The sequence below is a fragment of the Trematomus bernacchii genome, unplaced genomic scaffold, assembly GCF_902827165.1.
Source record: "Trematomus bernacchii unplaced genomic scaffold, fTreBer1.1, whole genome shotgun sequence".
In the NCBI taxonomy this organism is placed as follows: domain Eukaryota; kingdom Metazoa; phylum Chordata; class Actinopteri; order Perciformes; family Nototheniidae; genus Trematomus; species Trematomus bernacchii.
Window position 1 is genome coordinate 897,114 of NW_022987782.1, and position 13,779 is coordinate 910,892.

The window sequence follows — 13,779 nt, forward strand, 5'->3', positions numbered from 1 at the left end:
GTTGAACAAACCCCACACAGCTCAGTAAAGACTGTGAAATGTTGACTTTATTTGATCATTTCAGTAAAAACTAACGTTCATATTTCTCTTTTTGATTATAATACTGATGAACGTTCAAAACAAAGCACTTTGGCAACTTACCACATACGTTTTAAAATGCTTAATAAGCACCGTAACTTTCATGATATCATTTCTCGTTCATAATCGGTTGTTTCCGTGAACGGCCGACTGTTGTGTGACGGCAAATGCTGCGGCTGCAAGGCATTGTGGGGCAGCATTTTCTCCTCTCCTTTCGGTTAGGGAGGTCCAGTGGTTCCTAGGCTAAAGGAGGTTATAAAGGAAGTTTGAAACCTCCTTTCCTTTTAATTTAGAGAATTCGAACGGCACTTATCATGGCTGCCACTGAGGGACTTCCGGGTCATTTCACTCCGTTAGGAAGGTTCCTAAGCTAAATGGACTATTCGAATGCAACCTGGGTGTTGCGGGAACTGCCAGATACTCAAATGAACAAACTAAGGAGGAGGACGTTTGAACAAGTGTCCAGTTAAGAGAGTTCTATCAAAGTCGAGTCTTTCATGTGAGTTCTGCTGATGGTAGCTTGATACATGTACGCTGAGGACATTGTAATGCGTTTTCTCTATGCAGTAGCATATCGTTTATTTACTTTTCTAACCAGCTAACGTTACTAGCTAAGGAGATAAACTACTTAGCTAGCGTTGCCAATCATCCTGTAAAACACCGGAAGTAAGGCAATACTTTCTTCAAAATAAAAATGGTGCGCTCACGTATCTATAGTACAATTTGTGCTACACCAAGAAACATTATGATATTATCGGTCGGAGGTGGGGAGAAGACTTACCGAACTTTAATGTCGATGTATATGCATAACTAATGAAATAACGTCGGTAACATGTTTTATTTTGATAGTTATCACCGGAAACTGCACTGCTTTCTTTCTATTGCATGACGCCTCGATAACAACATCCCCTTTTCTTTGATCTGTGCGTGTTCTTTTTATTTATTTATTATTAGGCCATTATTCAAATAAGATATTTTAGTGAGCATAAACAGTGTCACTAATAATGAGCACTCCAATAAACACTCTGTTGTCTGGCTTAGAAGTGGCCAAATTAAACTAAATCCGGTCAACATCTTTTCATAAAGACCCCCATAACTGGTATGTTATTAATGCTGATACCTTAATACATAGTTTAAGGCAGACCCTCACTTGGGATGTGTGTTACTGGCTGAAGGTGCCAGCAAGTTATAAACTCTGACCATATTGTAGGGTTGACTTTTGGTCCTCCCACAAATGTTTGACACATAATCAATAGTTATGGGATATACTGTAATGACTTAATAGGTAAAGGCAAATAATAGTTTAGCTAGAACAGTCTGGTGAGTTCAGAATATTGCCCCACTGTACTGTATGCAGCCTTTAAAACAAGTAAAAGAAAATCATGTGATGTTACGATTTGCAAAATGTGATGCGATACCTAGTTTCATAATTTAATATTGACATAATATCTGCCTAGCCATTCTAACAGTAACACAGGGTGACAGCTGACTCAAATTGGATGTGCTTCAGCAGGAATATGTTATAAGCGTCAGCTGTATGAAATCTGTGTAACCTCACTGTGCTGCATTCTGATATTCAGTGATAATCGGGTTATGTGTATAGGAGCCACCTTAGTCCCACTCCCTCTCTTTACTGTTCTCATAAAGAACTTGAGTTATTAAGTACAAATAATATGATACCTGTACATTGCACATCATTTCAGCTCATCACAGTTTTTTTTTTACATTTCTTTTACTTTTTTTTCATGATATTCTTTTTGTCCTTATGTCAGTCAGCTGTCTGGGTTCTCATTGGCTGATGGAGAGGACAGTTGTGTCACTATGTCTCACAGACTAACCAAGGATCAGCTGGATGAACAGTTTGAGCTGTTCTTGAAAGAGGTAATGAATCATTTTACTCACTGTGGTACTCTTTATAGATGAGCCAAGGTCCCTTAATCCAACAACCTTGAACAGATAGCGATCTGTTGTTGGATTAAGGGACCTTGTATGGTCACTCCCGTAACAACATGGCAGGCCAGTGAAAAGCACCATCGGTCCAATCCACACAAACTTGTACTCTTGTACAGTTCAAAACTGACTGATACTGTTAAGTTAGCTTATCATCTCGTACATGTATTATTGCATGTATTGTTAATATACATATTGTTTAATCACACAGTTTTATCTTGAAGGCACTTCCCTGACTTCAATCCTATTTCCTGTCAGTCTGTTTCAGATGAATCTGAGAAGCAGCTGGGTGCTAGCAGCAGCCAGACATCAGCCCGGAAACCAAAAGCGTCCTGGCGGCCGGATGAGGAACCCAGCGGGGGGGGAGCAGTGAGAGGTAATGATACAGGGAGGATTCTCCATCACACATCCATCACACTGGACACTGTTCGCCTTGGTTAGCCTGGCACGGACAAGGAGAATGGGTCACTGGCTGCAGGTGTGCCAGTGTTAATTACTGGATTTTACAATTGTAATATTCAGCTGGCAAGTAGTCTTGACCAAATACAGCAGGATGTCAAATTCCTCTTTTTAGTAGATATATTATATGCAATTTCAGATGAAAAAAAGTGATTTTAAGGTGCCTGTTGCACCCGTTTAGTAGCTTACTCTGAATGTTGTGTGGGTGATACACCATTGCTGAGTCTGAATTGACATACTTCTGTTGTTTTGATTGCATCAGTGCGTCCCAATGCAAAGTATAGCGAAATTCACTTTGAGTACTCGGATGGTGCACTCATTACAGGCAAAAGGTTGCCTGTGGAATTCTCTCTGGACAATTCTCGCACTTAACGCCATCTTGGAGTAACAGAAGTTATGCGACCAGCCACGATTGAGGCTAATCTGGTCAACACAGCACTATACAAATAAAAGTTATACAAGTGGGTTTTTTTCAGTTTTTTTAAAGGTCCCATGTCATGGCCATTTCTACTGATCATAATTCCATTGTTGAGGTCTACTAGAATAGATTTACATTGTTCAATGTTCCAAAATCACATTGGTTTCTCATACAGCATCTCTGTATAGTATGTGTATTCACTCTCTGTCCTTAACGGCTTGTTGGAGCTCCTGCCCCCCCCTCCCTGTGAGCCTACTGTGCTCTGATGTGTGTTTATGTGTTACAACGGCGTTTGTTAACAACCAGAAAATGACACCAGTAATGACAAACAGATGAGAATGCTGCGTGGGGTCTGGGTGCCGTGTTGGCGGGACATTGCAGGGCTCGCTGCTCCGCCCATTGAGGCTCGAGGAGCGGACAGTGTGAGCTGTATTACTGGTGTCGTTTCCTGGTTGCTGCATGGGGTCTGCGAGACAGCGAGACACCGCGGAACTCAGCCTGAGCACACACACGTGAGTGGAGATCAGCGGAGCCGCGGCTGAGAAAAGATAAGGCTGTGAGTGTGTGTGTGTGAGGAGCTCCACGGATTGGTCCATTATACTCAGGAAGAAACAAATGGAAAAAGAAAAATGTCCAACGAGGCGTTCTGGGGCAGCATAGACTTTTCTGTGTTAGAGTTTTACTCGCTACAGGGTGTACTTTGATGGTTTTTGACTCTGCAGACCGTTTACATGCATAAAAAGCTACATAACACACAAGGAGGCGGGTAATAACCAGAAAAGCATGACATGGGACCTTTAAGTAAAGTTGCTTACCACTATACTGATGTCGTAAAGAAGCCAACGTTGATCTTATAGGGTTAATAGAGCATTCTGTAATGATTTAGCTAGCATCTAATCAACACACAACCAGCTGCTACAAAGCCACCCAGCTAACAGCAGCAATTGTCATTTCTGTCGCAGGAACAGCAGCGCTGTGCAATTTGAGAATCTACCCGGTTGAATAATCCCACACTGCTCATGTGTTCACGGTGTACAACATGCAGTGTATAATGACACAGAAATTAAGATGTATTAAGGACTTGTCATGGTGTATTCACTTAGGATATGAATTACTGGCAGCATACGTTGTTTGTAACAGACATGTATGGATAGGTGTTTAGGCATTGACTTACGATAACATTTAGTTTTTCCAGATGCCTTTGTTGAGTGTATTGGTAGAACTGAGCCCATGAGTTGACTGATGGATTCTGTGTTTTCTTTATTACAGTATATTGGTTGAACAAAACAAGCATACATGCAAGCCTATTAAATACCTCCTCACATAGCAAGGCTTGTAAGAAGTTATTTTTGCTGATCAGACATTTTTCCAATGATATCAAAACTCAAATTTGTACCTCCTCTCCTTTCTGCCCAGTTCTTCTGTCTGACCTGTATGCTTCTACTTTTCCCTTTTCACTGATCTCTCCTTGACTCCAGTCCCTTCTCATGATCCAATTATACCAGGATATGCATGATGGTTTCTATATACTGTTTAATTTATGTCTTTTCCTCATAGCATTGTCCCGTCTGCCCTGCTTCCTGCATAACAACTTCCTTTCCCTGAACTTTCCTTTTTGATATTCACCGAGTAGTGAAACACACTAATCCAACATGCTTGTGTTTGGAGTAAGCAGAGTTAAACGCAAACACACTGCGTCTTACATGAAGTACATAAGATAATATCCTTGCAGGGTTATATAGAACAGCACTCAGTTTCAGCAGGTTAGATTGTTGCTTATTCTTGCCCTCCTAGCACCCATTTCTTTTGTGGTTGTGACCAGGCATTGGACCTTTTAAGAAAGTTATCTTCAAATTAAGATTACTGATAACTTTCTTATAAAACCAACATTAGACTCATTTAGATTCTAAATCAGTCTTTGGTTAGTTTTACCCTTTGTGAGATATTATAATACAGTCAGTATGTATGTAGTAAGAATCAGTATAAATAATAATTCATATTCATATCTCACATTGCTGCTATGTATCATATCAAAGGCACGACATACATGTTCATCTCTTCAGAAAACTGTGTATCTTTCCCAGATTTGCATGTGTCTGTTTAACATCTCTTGTTCTGCATGCCTTTTCCTTTCTGTTTTTCCTTCTTCCCTAGCAGAGATGATGGCCAAGAAAAGATTTATCAAATCCAAAAAGGCTAAGCCCGAGAACACCAATGGTGAGAGCAAGTTGAAAAGAAGTCCCACATTAAACAGTTACCACACGTCCTGAGATGACATGGACAAGATGTCTTCAATTTGAATGAAATCATTGAGTTGGCAACAGTAACCTCTTGATTTTCAAACTGAAATTCACAGGCTGTATTTCTGTGGAACTGCTTAATATTGACTGTAAAGCATCTTATATGCATATATAACAGAAGAAAAAATAACATTTTTACCACAACTTGAATCTAAATCTATTCCAGATTGAATTCTACATGCTCCAATATTATTTTCTATTGTTCTTCTTGCTATCTGAAGTGGTCAGTGCGGATCCCGTTTATAAGCCGGTCCCCAAACCTCGCCGCAAAGCTCTTGATGAACCGATTCAGTCGGACAACACTCACACAGATGCAGTGTTGGAGGTTTGCCAAACAGTAGAGAGACACAGAACTCCGTCTGATGGCTCTGACAGCCGCAGCAGTCCCACTCTGCCCAGTGATTCAGGAGAGAGGAGCCCTGAGGACACCCTCTCTGATGATCCTCCAGCAGTCAGCTCTCATAGTCATTCCCAGAGGGACAGTGGAGATGGTAACTGGAAGTCAAAGCCTCACACCTGTCACCGGTAGTTCTCCTTTAGTCCCTCAGTGGTAGAGTGACAGACTTCACTAGCACAAATAGTACTCCTCTTTTAAGTTTGTCTCATTGTTTTTACTCAGCTTTTAGTTTTTATATTGTACACTAACGTTATAGTTTCTCCACCTGCTACATATACATGAAAACTAGTAGTCTTGTGTGTTCACTGATGTATTTGAAAGTGTTTTCAAACATTCTGATTAACTGGTAACTCCAGTGAATTGCCTTTTATACGTTGAATGAAATAGCAGGAATGTAACCTTTAAATGTCATAACAACTGCACATATTTGACAGAAAACATTTATTACCTCACATTTCAACAAAGCCTCATTTTTAAATGTTTCATAAACTGCAAAACTGAACTCAATTCAAAAGCAAAGTTGAAGAATGCATGCATAGCAAAAGACAGCGGGGGGCAGTATGGGACAAGAGTAGCAGCGCTCTGTGTCCTGTAAGAGTACATTTCCTGTCGATCTAAACATAAATGAAGACGCATAAGGAAATTGTGACATTTTCACCATTTAGTTTATTAAGGACACAACATGTGCACAGATTTATGCAGTTTCTATTGTTCGGTCATCCATATTAATACCTACCTACAGCTGATTGATGGACCAGTTACTAATGATATATTCAGGAGAAACACACATGTATAAAGACTTTTAGAAAGTCTTTGCATAGTTGCACATGGGGAAACAGCAACATGGGCACACCTGTACAATGTAATGCATACAAATACAGTCCTGATCAGATGACACTGCCTCTTTGAGGTGATTATGTTGATGATGATGATGATGATGATCTGTTCGATTGTGTCAGGTTCTGAATCCCCAACATGGTAATCGGGTTTCAGATGTATTATTCCTTACAAACAAATTGTAGTACTAGTAGTTTTTTTATATGAAAAATAGGCAAGCCTTGGTGAGTCAGTAAGCACACGTAGACTTAACAGATAGGTGCAGTGATCACGTATTTTTGTAGACTGACCTGGAAGTTGGCACCACAAGGGCTCCCTCGACAAAAAGCAATAGGATCTTTCCATTGGATTTAGAAATATGGCAGAAAATGATATCTGTGACACACAATCATTTATGATGTGCACATGTTTTGTTCAACATGATAATCTCCACGTTCTTAAACCACTTTTATTATTCATGAAGCGTAGATGCAATTGGCCGAAAAAGCTAATGTCAGGCTATAAAGATACTACATCATGGTCACATGGTTGCGCATCACCACATACCTTATTTGGGGAATCAAAACAAACAATTACTGCCATAAGAGGGAGCCTGAAAGGGCTAAAACGCTAACTAATGTATGTGTTTAGGACTCATCCCTGTACCACTCTAAATAGTAGAATAAATATGTTTAAGTATAACATTTAGATGATCTATTACAGTTATTAGTCAGAATCTCAGATTGTTTACAGTATGTCATCTGACCTAGGTGGCATGACCTCCATTCACTAAAACAAGATTCACTTGTGCATTGTCATGTTTCTCTAGGACTGCTGGGATTTGGGAAAACTTTCCGGAAGTCCCTGAGGAAGCCTGTTGAAGAGGAGGAGGATGATCCAGGAGACGCTGGTTTGAAGGAAGTCAGTCCAGAATCAGCCCTTGTCAGCTGTGCCAATGCTGAGCTAGAGGGTGAGTCCAGAGATGGTTATGAGGACAAATACATTTTATTAAAAGCATGCAGTCACAATGTCGATGAGTCTCTTGGCAAGATACCTAACAAGTCTAATTCTGTGTGACTGGTGAAGCCACACACAGTATAGTATTCGACATACTTATCTCATCTTCTCCTCCTTCTTCCGCCACAAATGTTGTCATGCTACTCGTCCGGCAGCGTTGACACGAAACACAAAAAAACACATCAAAACGTGCGGAATGACGGGGATTGGGTTGCTATGTCTTTTATAAGAGATTTGTCGAGCCGTTTTCATGCAAATCGCAGAAAACTGCAATGATTTGCCCCATAGGACTGAATGGGAAATCCATTTGAACAGAGCTCAAAAACACCCCACTTTGACCCCATACAGATTCCGCATACGTAGAACAAAAATAACAAGAGACTATGGACTTTATTAGACTAATCGGATATTTTTTGATAGCTAGTATGGTTCTCACGTAGTCGCAGCTTACGTTTTGTGAAAATGTCACACTTTCACATTTTCTAATGGGTGTGTATTAGAGAGCTGGTTAAGACTTAGAGTGGGTGACATCACGGCTAGAGGGGAGAGGAGCTGGAAAAGAAAACAAATGTTAATTTAGTTTTTGGGAGAAGGGGTGGGATTAAATACGTGTAAACTTCTTCCCACGCCTTTTCAGATGTGTAATTAGGTAGATCATTTGTTTATATATAATGTGTAAGTCAATAATATTTAGTTTATCAATTTGATACTGCTTACGTTTCTACAGTATCATAATTCTCTTGTTTCCTTTCATTATTATTATAATTTGTTTTATTATTATATTACACGTTCGAAATAAATCAAATCAAATGTGTCTTTGAAGAGGTGCTTGATTACTCAAAAACAAAAACAACTGTGAGTGTGTTTATGCACCTGGCTGCCAAAGATAAACGTGCAGTTTGACCGAGAGGCATTTCAGTGCAGAATCAATCTTTATTTATTTAGAAGACGGGCACAATTTCCTGAACACGGACACAGAATGACCTCTGGAGTCCAGCATGTCTTTGAGTTCCTCTGACCCTTCCTCTGAAAGTGGAGAGGACACTGAGGATTCTTCACTGGGTTGAGGCGGGGTCTGTTGTTCCCTCAGCCACCAGAAAACAGCTCCAGCTGCAGTACCCCGGGAAGCCCTCTTCGGAGTAAACACCCTCCAAGATTCCTCGCCGTCCACTTCCCCGGTAGCCTGTGCCAACGTCCTTATAAAGATGGTCGCATTGAAAGCACCCGGTTTCATTAAACAAATAAACAAAAAGGCTAACAGTTGGTTTTGCAGCGAGTCAATCCGTGTATCTACCGTCCATTTGTTTTTCTTTATTACACAAGTAAGCGGAAGAGCGTCTGAGAGGCCTTTTTGCTTTTTGCTTGTTACCTTACTAAATGGTCTAATGGTCATTGGAGCGAGGGGCGGGGCGAAACTCACGGAAGTCATTTCAAAGCAAAAGCACTCGTTTGCTTGGAACTGTGATAATATTATAAACAAGGTGAATTTAGCGATCACAACGAAAACGGCCAAGACACACTTTGAGCCCAGAAAACGAATGTTACTAAGGGCTGTAAATATAATAAGCCTGTGTCTAAAATGGACAACATTGTTAGGAGATGTAAACTATACAGCGATTCTGCACTGCGGTCACTCAGCCGTCTCTCCACTTTGTTTTTTCAAATCAGCGGCTCTTCATTTTTTTCCTGTTATATTTGAGTGATACAAATATCTTTTACCACAAGTTCTTAATAAAACTGACACTGTTGGACTCGGTACTAGTTTGACTTCTACCAGAAATAAAATGAAGTACTTTCACTGTGTACTTTGTGAGTAATCCTCTGTCAAAGTCCCCTTCATAGTAAGCTCCATAATGCATGTTTTTCTGCTATCTTTGATGAATGATAAAAATACAATTTTACCATTAGTTCTTAATGGAATTGATACAGTTTGACTTTGTATTAGTTAGCCTACTACTTATACAATACATTGAAGTACTTTTACTGTGTATTTTTTGAGAAATACTCTGACAGAAAGCCAAATTCATACCACCACTGTACCATCCTTGAAAAACACAATTTCTTGAGTTTTGACAATTTTAAGTCTTTTAAAAGTATGTGTTTTTTTTATAAATGTTTACATGGACTGGCCCCCCCTCCCTTAGGGGAATTCATCCACAGAAAACACACTGGACGCTGCACTAGGTCAGAAACCAGAGGAGACTGTGAAGTCCACCACAGACGGACCACTTTTGGACAAAATGTCCTCTCCATTACAGGCAGCTCTTTGTGGAACAGCCTCCCAACTGAGACACGGGATTGTTTCACTCTCAATAGCTTCAAAGGTCAACTAAAAGAATGGTTGAGAAACAACCAGACGTGTAATCACCGCTAAACGCACTTTAATACAGGGGTATCTCCTTTGCACTTCATGTAAGGCAAGGCAAGGCAAGGCAAGTTTATTTATATAGCACCTTTCAACACAAGGCAATTCAAAGTGCTTTACAAAAATGGAAGACATTATGAAAATGGCATTTAAAATCAGTCATTAAAAAGAAAAGATAATAAAATAAACATTAAATGAAAAAATACATGGATAAAAGTTACAGTGCAGTTTAAGATGTGTATAGTTCAATTAAAAGCAGCGGCAAAAAGAAAAGTCTTCAGCCTGGATTTAAAAGTAGTAAGAGTTGCAGCGGACCTGCAGGTTTCTGGGAGTTTGTTCCAGATATTTGGAGCATAATAACTGAATGCTGCTTCTCCATGTTTAGTTCTGACTCTGGGGACAGAAAGCTGACCAGTCCCTGAAGACCTGAGAGTTCTGGATGGTTCATAATATAGCAGTAGGTCAGACATGTATTTTGGGCCTAAACCATTCAAAGCTTTATAAACCAGCAGCAGTATTTTGAAATATATTCTTTGACACACAGGAAGCCAGTGTAAGGACTTCAGAACAGGAGTGATGTGATCCACTTTCTTAGTGTTAGTGAGGACTCGAGCAGCGGCATTCTGAATTAGCTGCAGCTTTCTAATAGATTTTTTAGTGAGGCCTGTAAAGACACCATTGCAGTAGTCGAGTCTACTGAAGATAAAAGCATGGACAAGTTTTTCCAAATCCACATTTGACATTAGTCTTTTAATCCTAGATATGTTCTTTAGGTGATAGTAGGCTGATTTAGTAACTGTTTTAATGTGACTGTTGAAACTCAGGTCAGAGTCCATGACTACACATAGATTTCTGGCTTTATCTGTTGTTTTGAACATTGCAGACTGAAGCTCAGCGCTAACTTTTATACGTTCTGCCTTGGCTCCAAAAACCATTACCTCAGTTTTATCTTTGTTTAATTGGAGAAAGTTCTGACACATCCAGTCATTGATTTGTTCAATGCACTTACTCAGTGTTTGAATTGGAGCATAATCTCCTGGTGAAATTGTTACGTAAATTTGTGTGTCATCCGCATAGCTATGGTAACTTATTTTGTTGTTTTTCATTATCTGAGCCAGTGGTAGCATGTAGATGTTAAAGAGAAGAGGCCCTAAGATGGAGCCTTGAGGTACCCCACATGTCATATTTGTCAACTCAGATGTGTATTTACCTATAGAAACAAAGTTTTTTCTGTCCTTTAAGTAGGACTCAAACCAATTTAGAACTGTTGCCGAAAGTCCCACCCAGTTTTCTAGTCGGTCTAGTAATATGTTGTGGTCAACAGTGAGCACAGGCAGCACTGAGATCTAATAATACTAACACTGAAGTTCTGCCACTGTCTGTGTTTAAGTGGATGTCATTGAAGACCTTTACAAGAGCAGTCTCAGTGCTGTGGTTTGGACAAAATCCTGACTGGAACACATCCAAACAGTTATTTAAATGCAAGAAGTTACTCAACTGTTGAAATACTACTTTTTCAATGATTTTACCTAGAAATGGCAGGTTTGATATTGGCCTGTAATTGTTCATTACTGAAGCATCTAGATTATTCTTTTTTAAGAGCGGTTTAATGACTGCAGTTTTCAGGGCCTCTGGAAAAATACCTGAGTGAAGAGATGTGTTTACTATATGAAGTAGATCTGAGGCCATGCAAGGAAAAACATCTTTGAAAAATCCTGTTGGAATAATATCAAGGCAGCAGGAGGAGGATTTCAGAAGTTGAATAATGTCCTCTAAGTTTTTACCATTAATCTGATGGAATTGTGTCATGGTGTTTGAATTGATATTAGGTGGACATGGGGACAACACATTTGCTGTACCTGATGCAGAGGCACTGACTGCTTGTCTAATTTTCTGAATTTTGTCAGTGAAGAAGGAGGCAAAATCATTGCACGCCCTGGTGGATAGAAATTCAGAGGCTACTGACACTGGGGGGTTAGTTAGTCTGTCGACGGTAGCAAACAAGGCACGTGCGTTGTTTTTGTTTTTGGTAATGATGTCAGAGAAGAAAGACTGTCGTGCGTTTTTCAATTCCAAATGATAAAGGCCAAGTCTCTCTTTATAGATTTCAAAGTGAACCTGGAGATTTGTTTTTCGCCACCTACGTTCTGCTTTTCGACACTCTCTTTTTTCTGTTCTCACGGTCATGGCCTTTCTCCATGGAGATATTTTCTTGCCAATCACTTCCTTTACCGTAGTTGGAGCAATCGTATCTATAACATTTTTATTATTTTATTATTATTTCTATAACACATTTTATTTTTATAACATGTAGCACTTGTATCTTCTCCTGCACTTTATATATCGTAGTATTGCTTCCATACTACATTGTACTGCCATGTGGTTAATGCTTATATGCTGCTCATGCACTTTCTGCATATCATGTATGCTATTTTTGCTATGTATATAAATGTCATGTTCTTAAATGTTGTATGTAATGGACTACGGATGGAAATTAGCTAAAAGCTCAAATCCGGCATATTTACATTTTGAAGCATTAATTGTTAAAAATGTTCATCAATGTGCACTGTCCCTCTTCAAATAAACGATGAAATGAAATGAAATATAGCAAACAGGAGTCATCAGGTGTTCATCTGGTATCCTAAATACTCTGGGTAGGATATTTAGCTGATTGGAGTTACAGTTTTTTTACTTAGAAGCAATAATGCAGCACAATATTGTCAATACATTCTCTGACAGGCTGTCTCGTTCACTGGCAGGGCGTTGCCGTGGAAACGCTGTGATCTTTGAACACACCTGTCGGTTGTTAACTAAATCCAGTGGTAATCTAAAGATGTTCAGAAACGATGCAGGAATGTGGTACAAGAATCAAAAAATGTAATAGATAAACAGTTCAAATAGTGAGCTAAAATGAATGGATATTCTTTGTTGTACCTTAACAATACAACTAATGCTATTAATACTTAGTCAGCGGGGGTAATGTTAGCATCGGGACGCGCACCCAACTTTCAGTCACACAGTCAACATTTCTCTGAATTTTCTAGTTCATCTTATACACTTTTATTTTTTGCTTTCAGTTTTGCTATCTGACTGTTGTAGTAGTAATAATAATAATAATAATAATAATAATAATAATAATAATAATGCATTTTATTTATATAGGCGCCTTTCAAGGCTCTCAAGGTCTCCGTACAAGATACAAAAACGCACAAAAAAACCGACAGAAAAACAAGACAAGGCCGTATATAATCAATGTGAACAGAGCATGTGTCATGAGTAGTGATCATGGTGGATATGCCAGTGTAAAGAGATACTGTATGTTTTGAGAGGTGATTTGAAAGTGGTTGTGCTTTCCGTGTGCCCTTTATATGCGTGAGCAGACTCACTGATGGTACCAGCTGGGAACATGACAGTTATTGGCTTGGACACCATAGAAGAAGAACAGGAGAAGGCCAGGTTCTTTGCCCAAATTGAGGCAGGGGCTTTATCCACTATAGATTACTCCAAGCTGAACAGAGCGCTGGACTCAACAAGCTCTACCCTCGCTACTCACCACAGGTATGTACATTTATTTCACTAACTGTGGTGGAAATCGGAAATAAGTCTTGATATGTGTTTTAAAGAACGCGTTCCAATGAAAAGGCCCTTGAAGATCACGGTTGTAATGTTATAAGGATATCAATTGTCCCTGTAGGGAAGCTGATGCAGAGGGGAAGCAGAGTGAAGATCAGATGAGAGTCACAGAGATCAGCAGGGAGTCTCCAGGTAGAGAAATAAACCCTTTCTCTGTTTCCTGTATCTCTTGTAGTTCTGTTTGTCTCAATCAGGCGTTTTCTCTCAGCCCTTACAGGATCTCCACATTACAGTGAGGATTTTGAGGAAGAGGAAAACGAGAAAGAGCCGCTGGAGGAGGTTTGTATTATAATTTCAAGAGAGTCCCTGATAAGGACTCTCTTGAAATCCTGGCTTGTACATGACA

The 13,779-nt window shown here is 39.6% G+C and overlaps 1 protein-coding gene across 1 annotated transcript in view; it reads left to right on the top strand.

The window, feature by feature from the left end:
* Window positions 1–417: 417 nt before the first annotated feature.
* Window positions 418–13,779, top strand: part of cep162 (centrosomal protein 162) — a 35,694-nt gene continuing 22,332 nt past the window's right edge. The window contains 8 exon segments of the mRNA XM_034149343.1: window positions 418–577; window positions 1,851–1,959; window positions 2,287–2,404; window positions 5,063–5,122; window positions 7,248–7,388; window positions 13,181–13,358; window positions 13,495–13,565; window positions 13,642–13,712. Coding sequence (XP_034005234.1) covers window positions 1,900–1,959; window positions 2,287–2,404; window positions 5,063–5,122; window positions 7,248–7,388; window positions 13,181–13,358; window positions 13,495–13,565; window positions 13,642–13,712 — 699 coding nt within the window. The 5' untranslated portion in view covers window positions 418–577; window positions 1,851–1,899.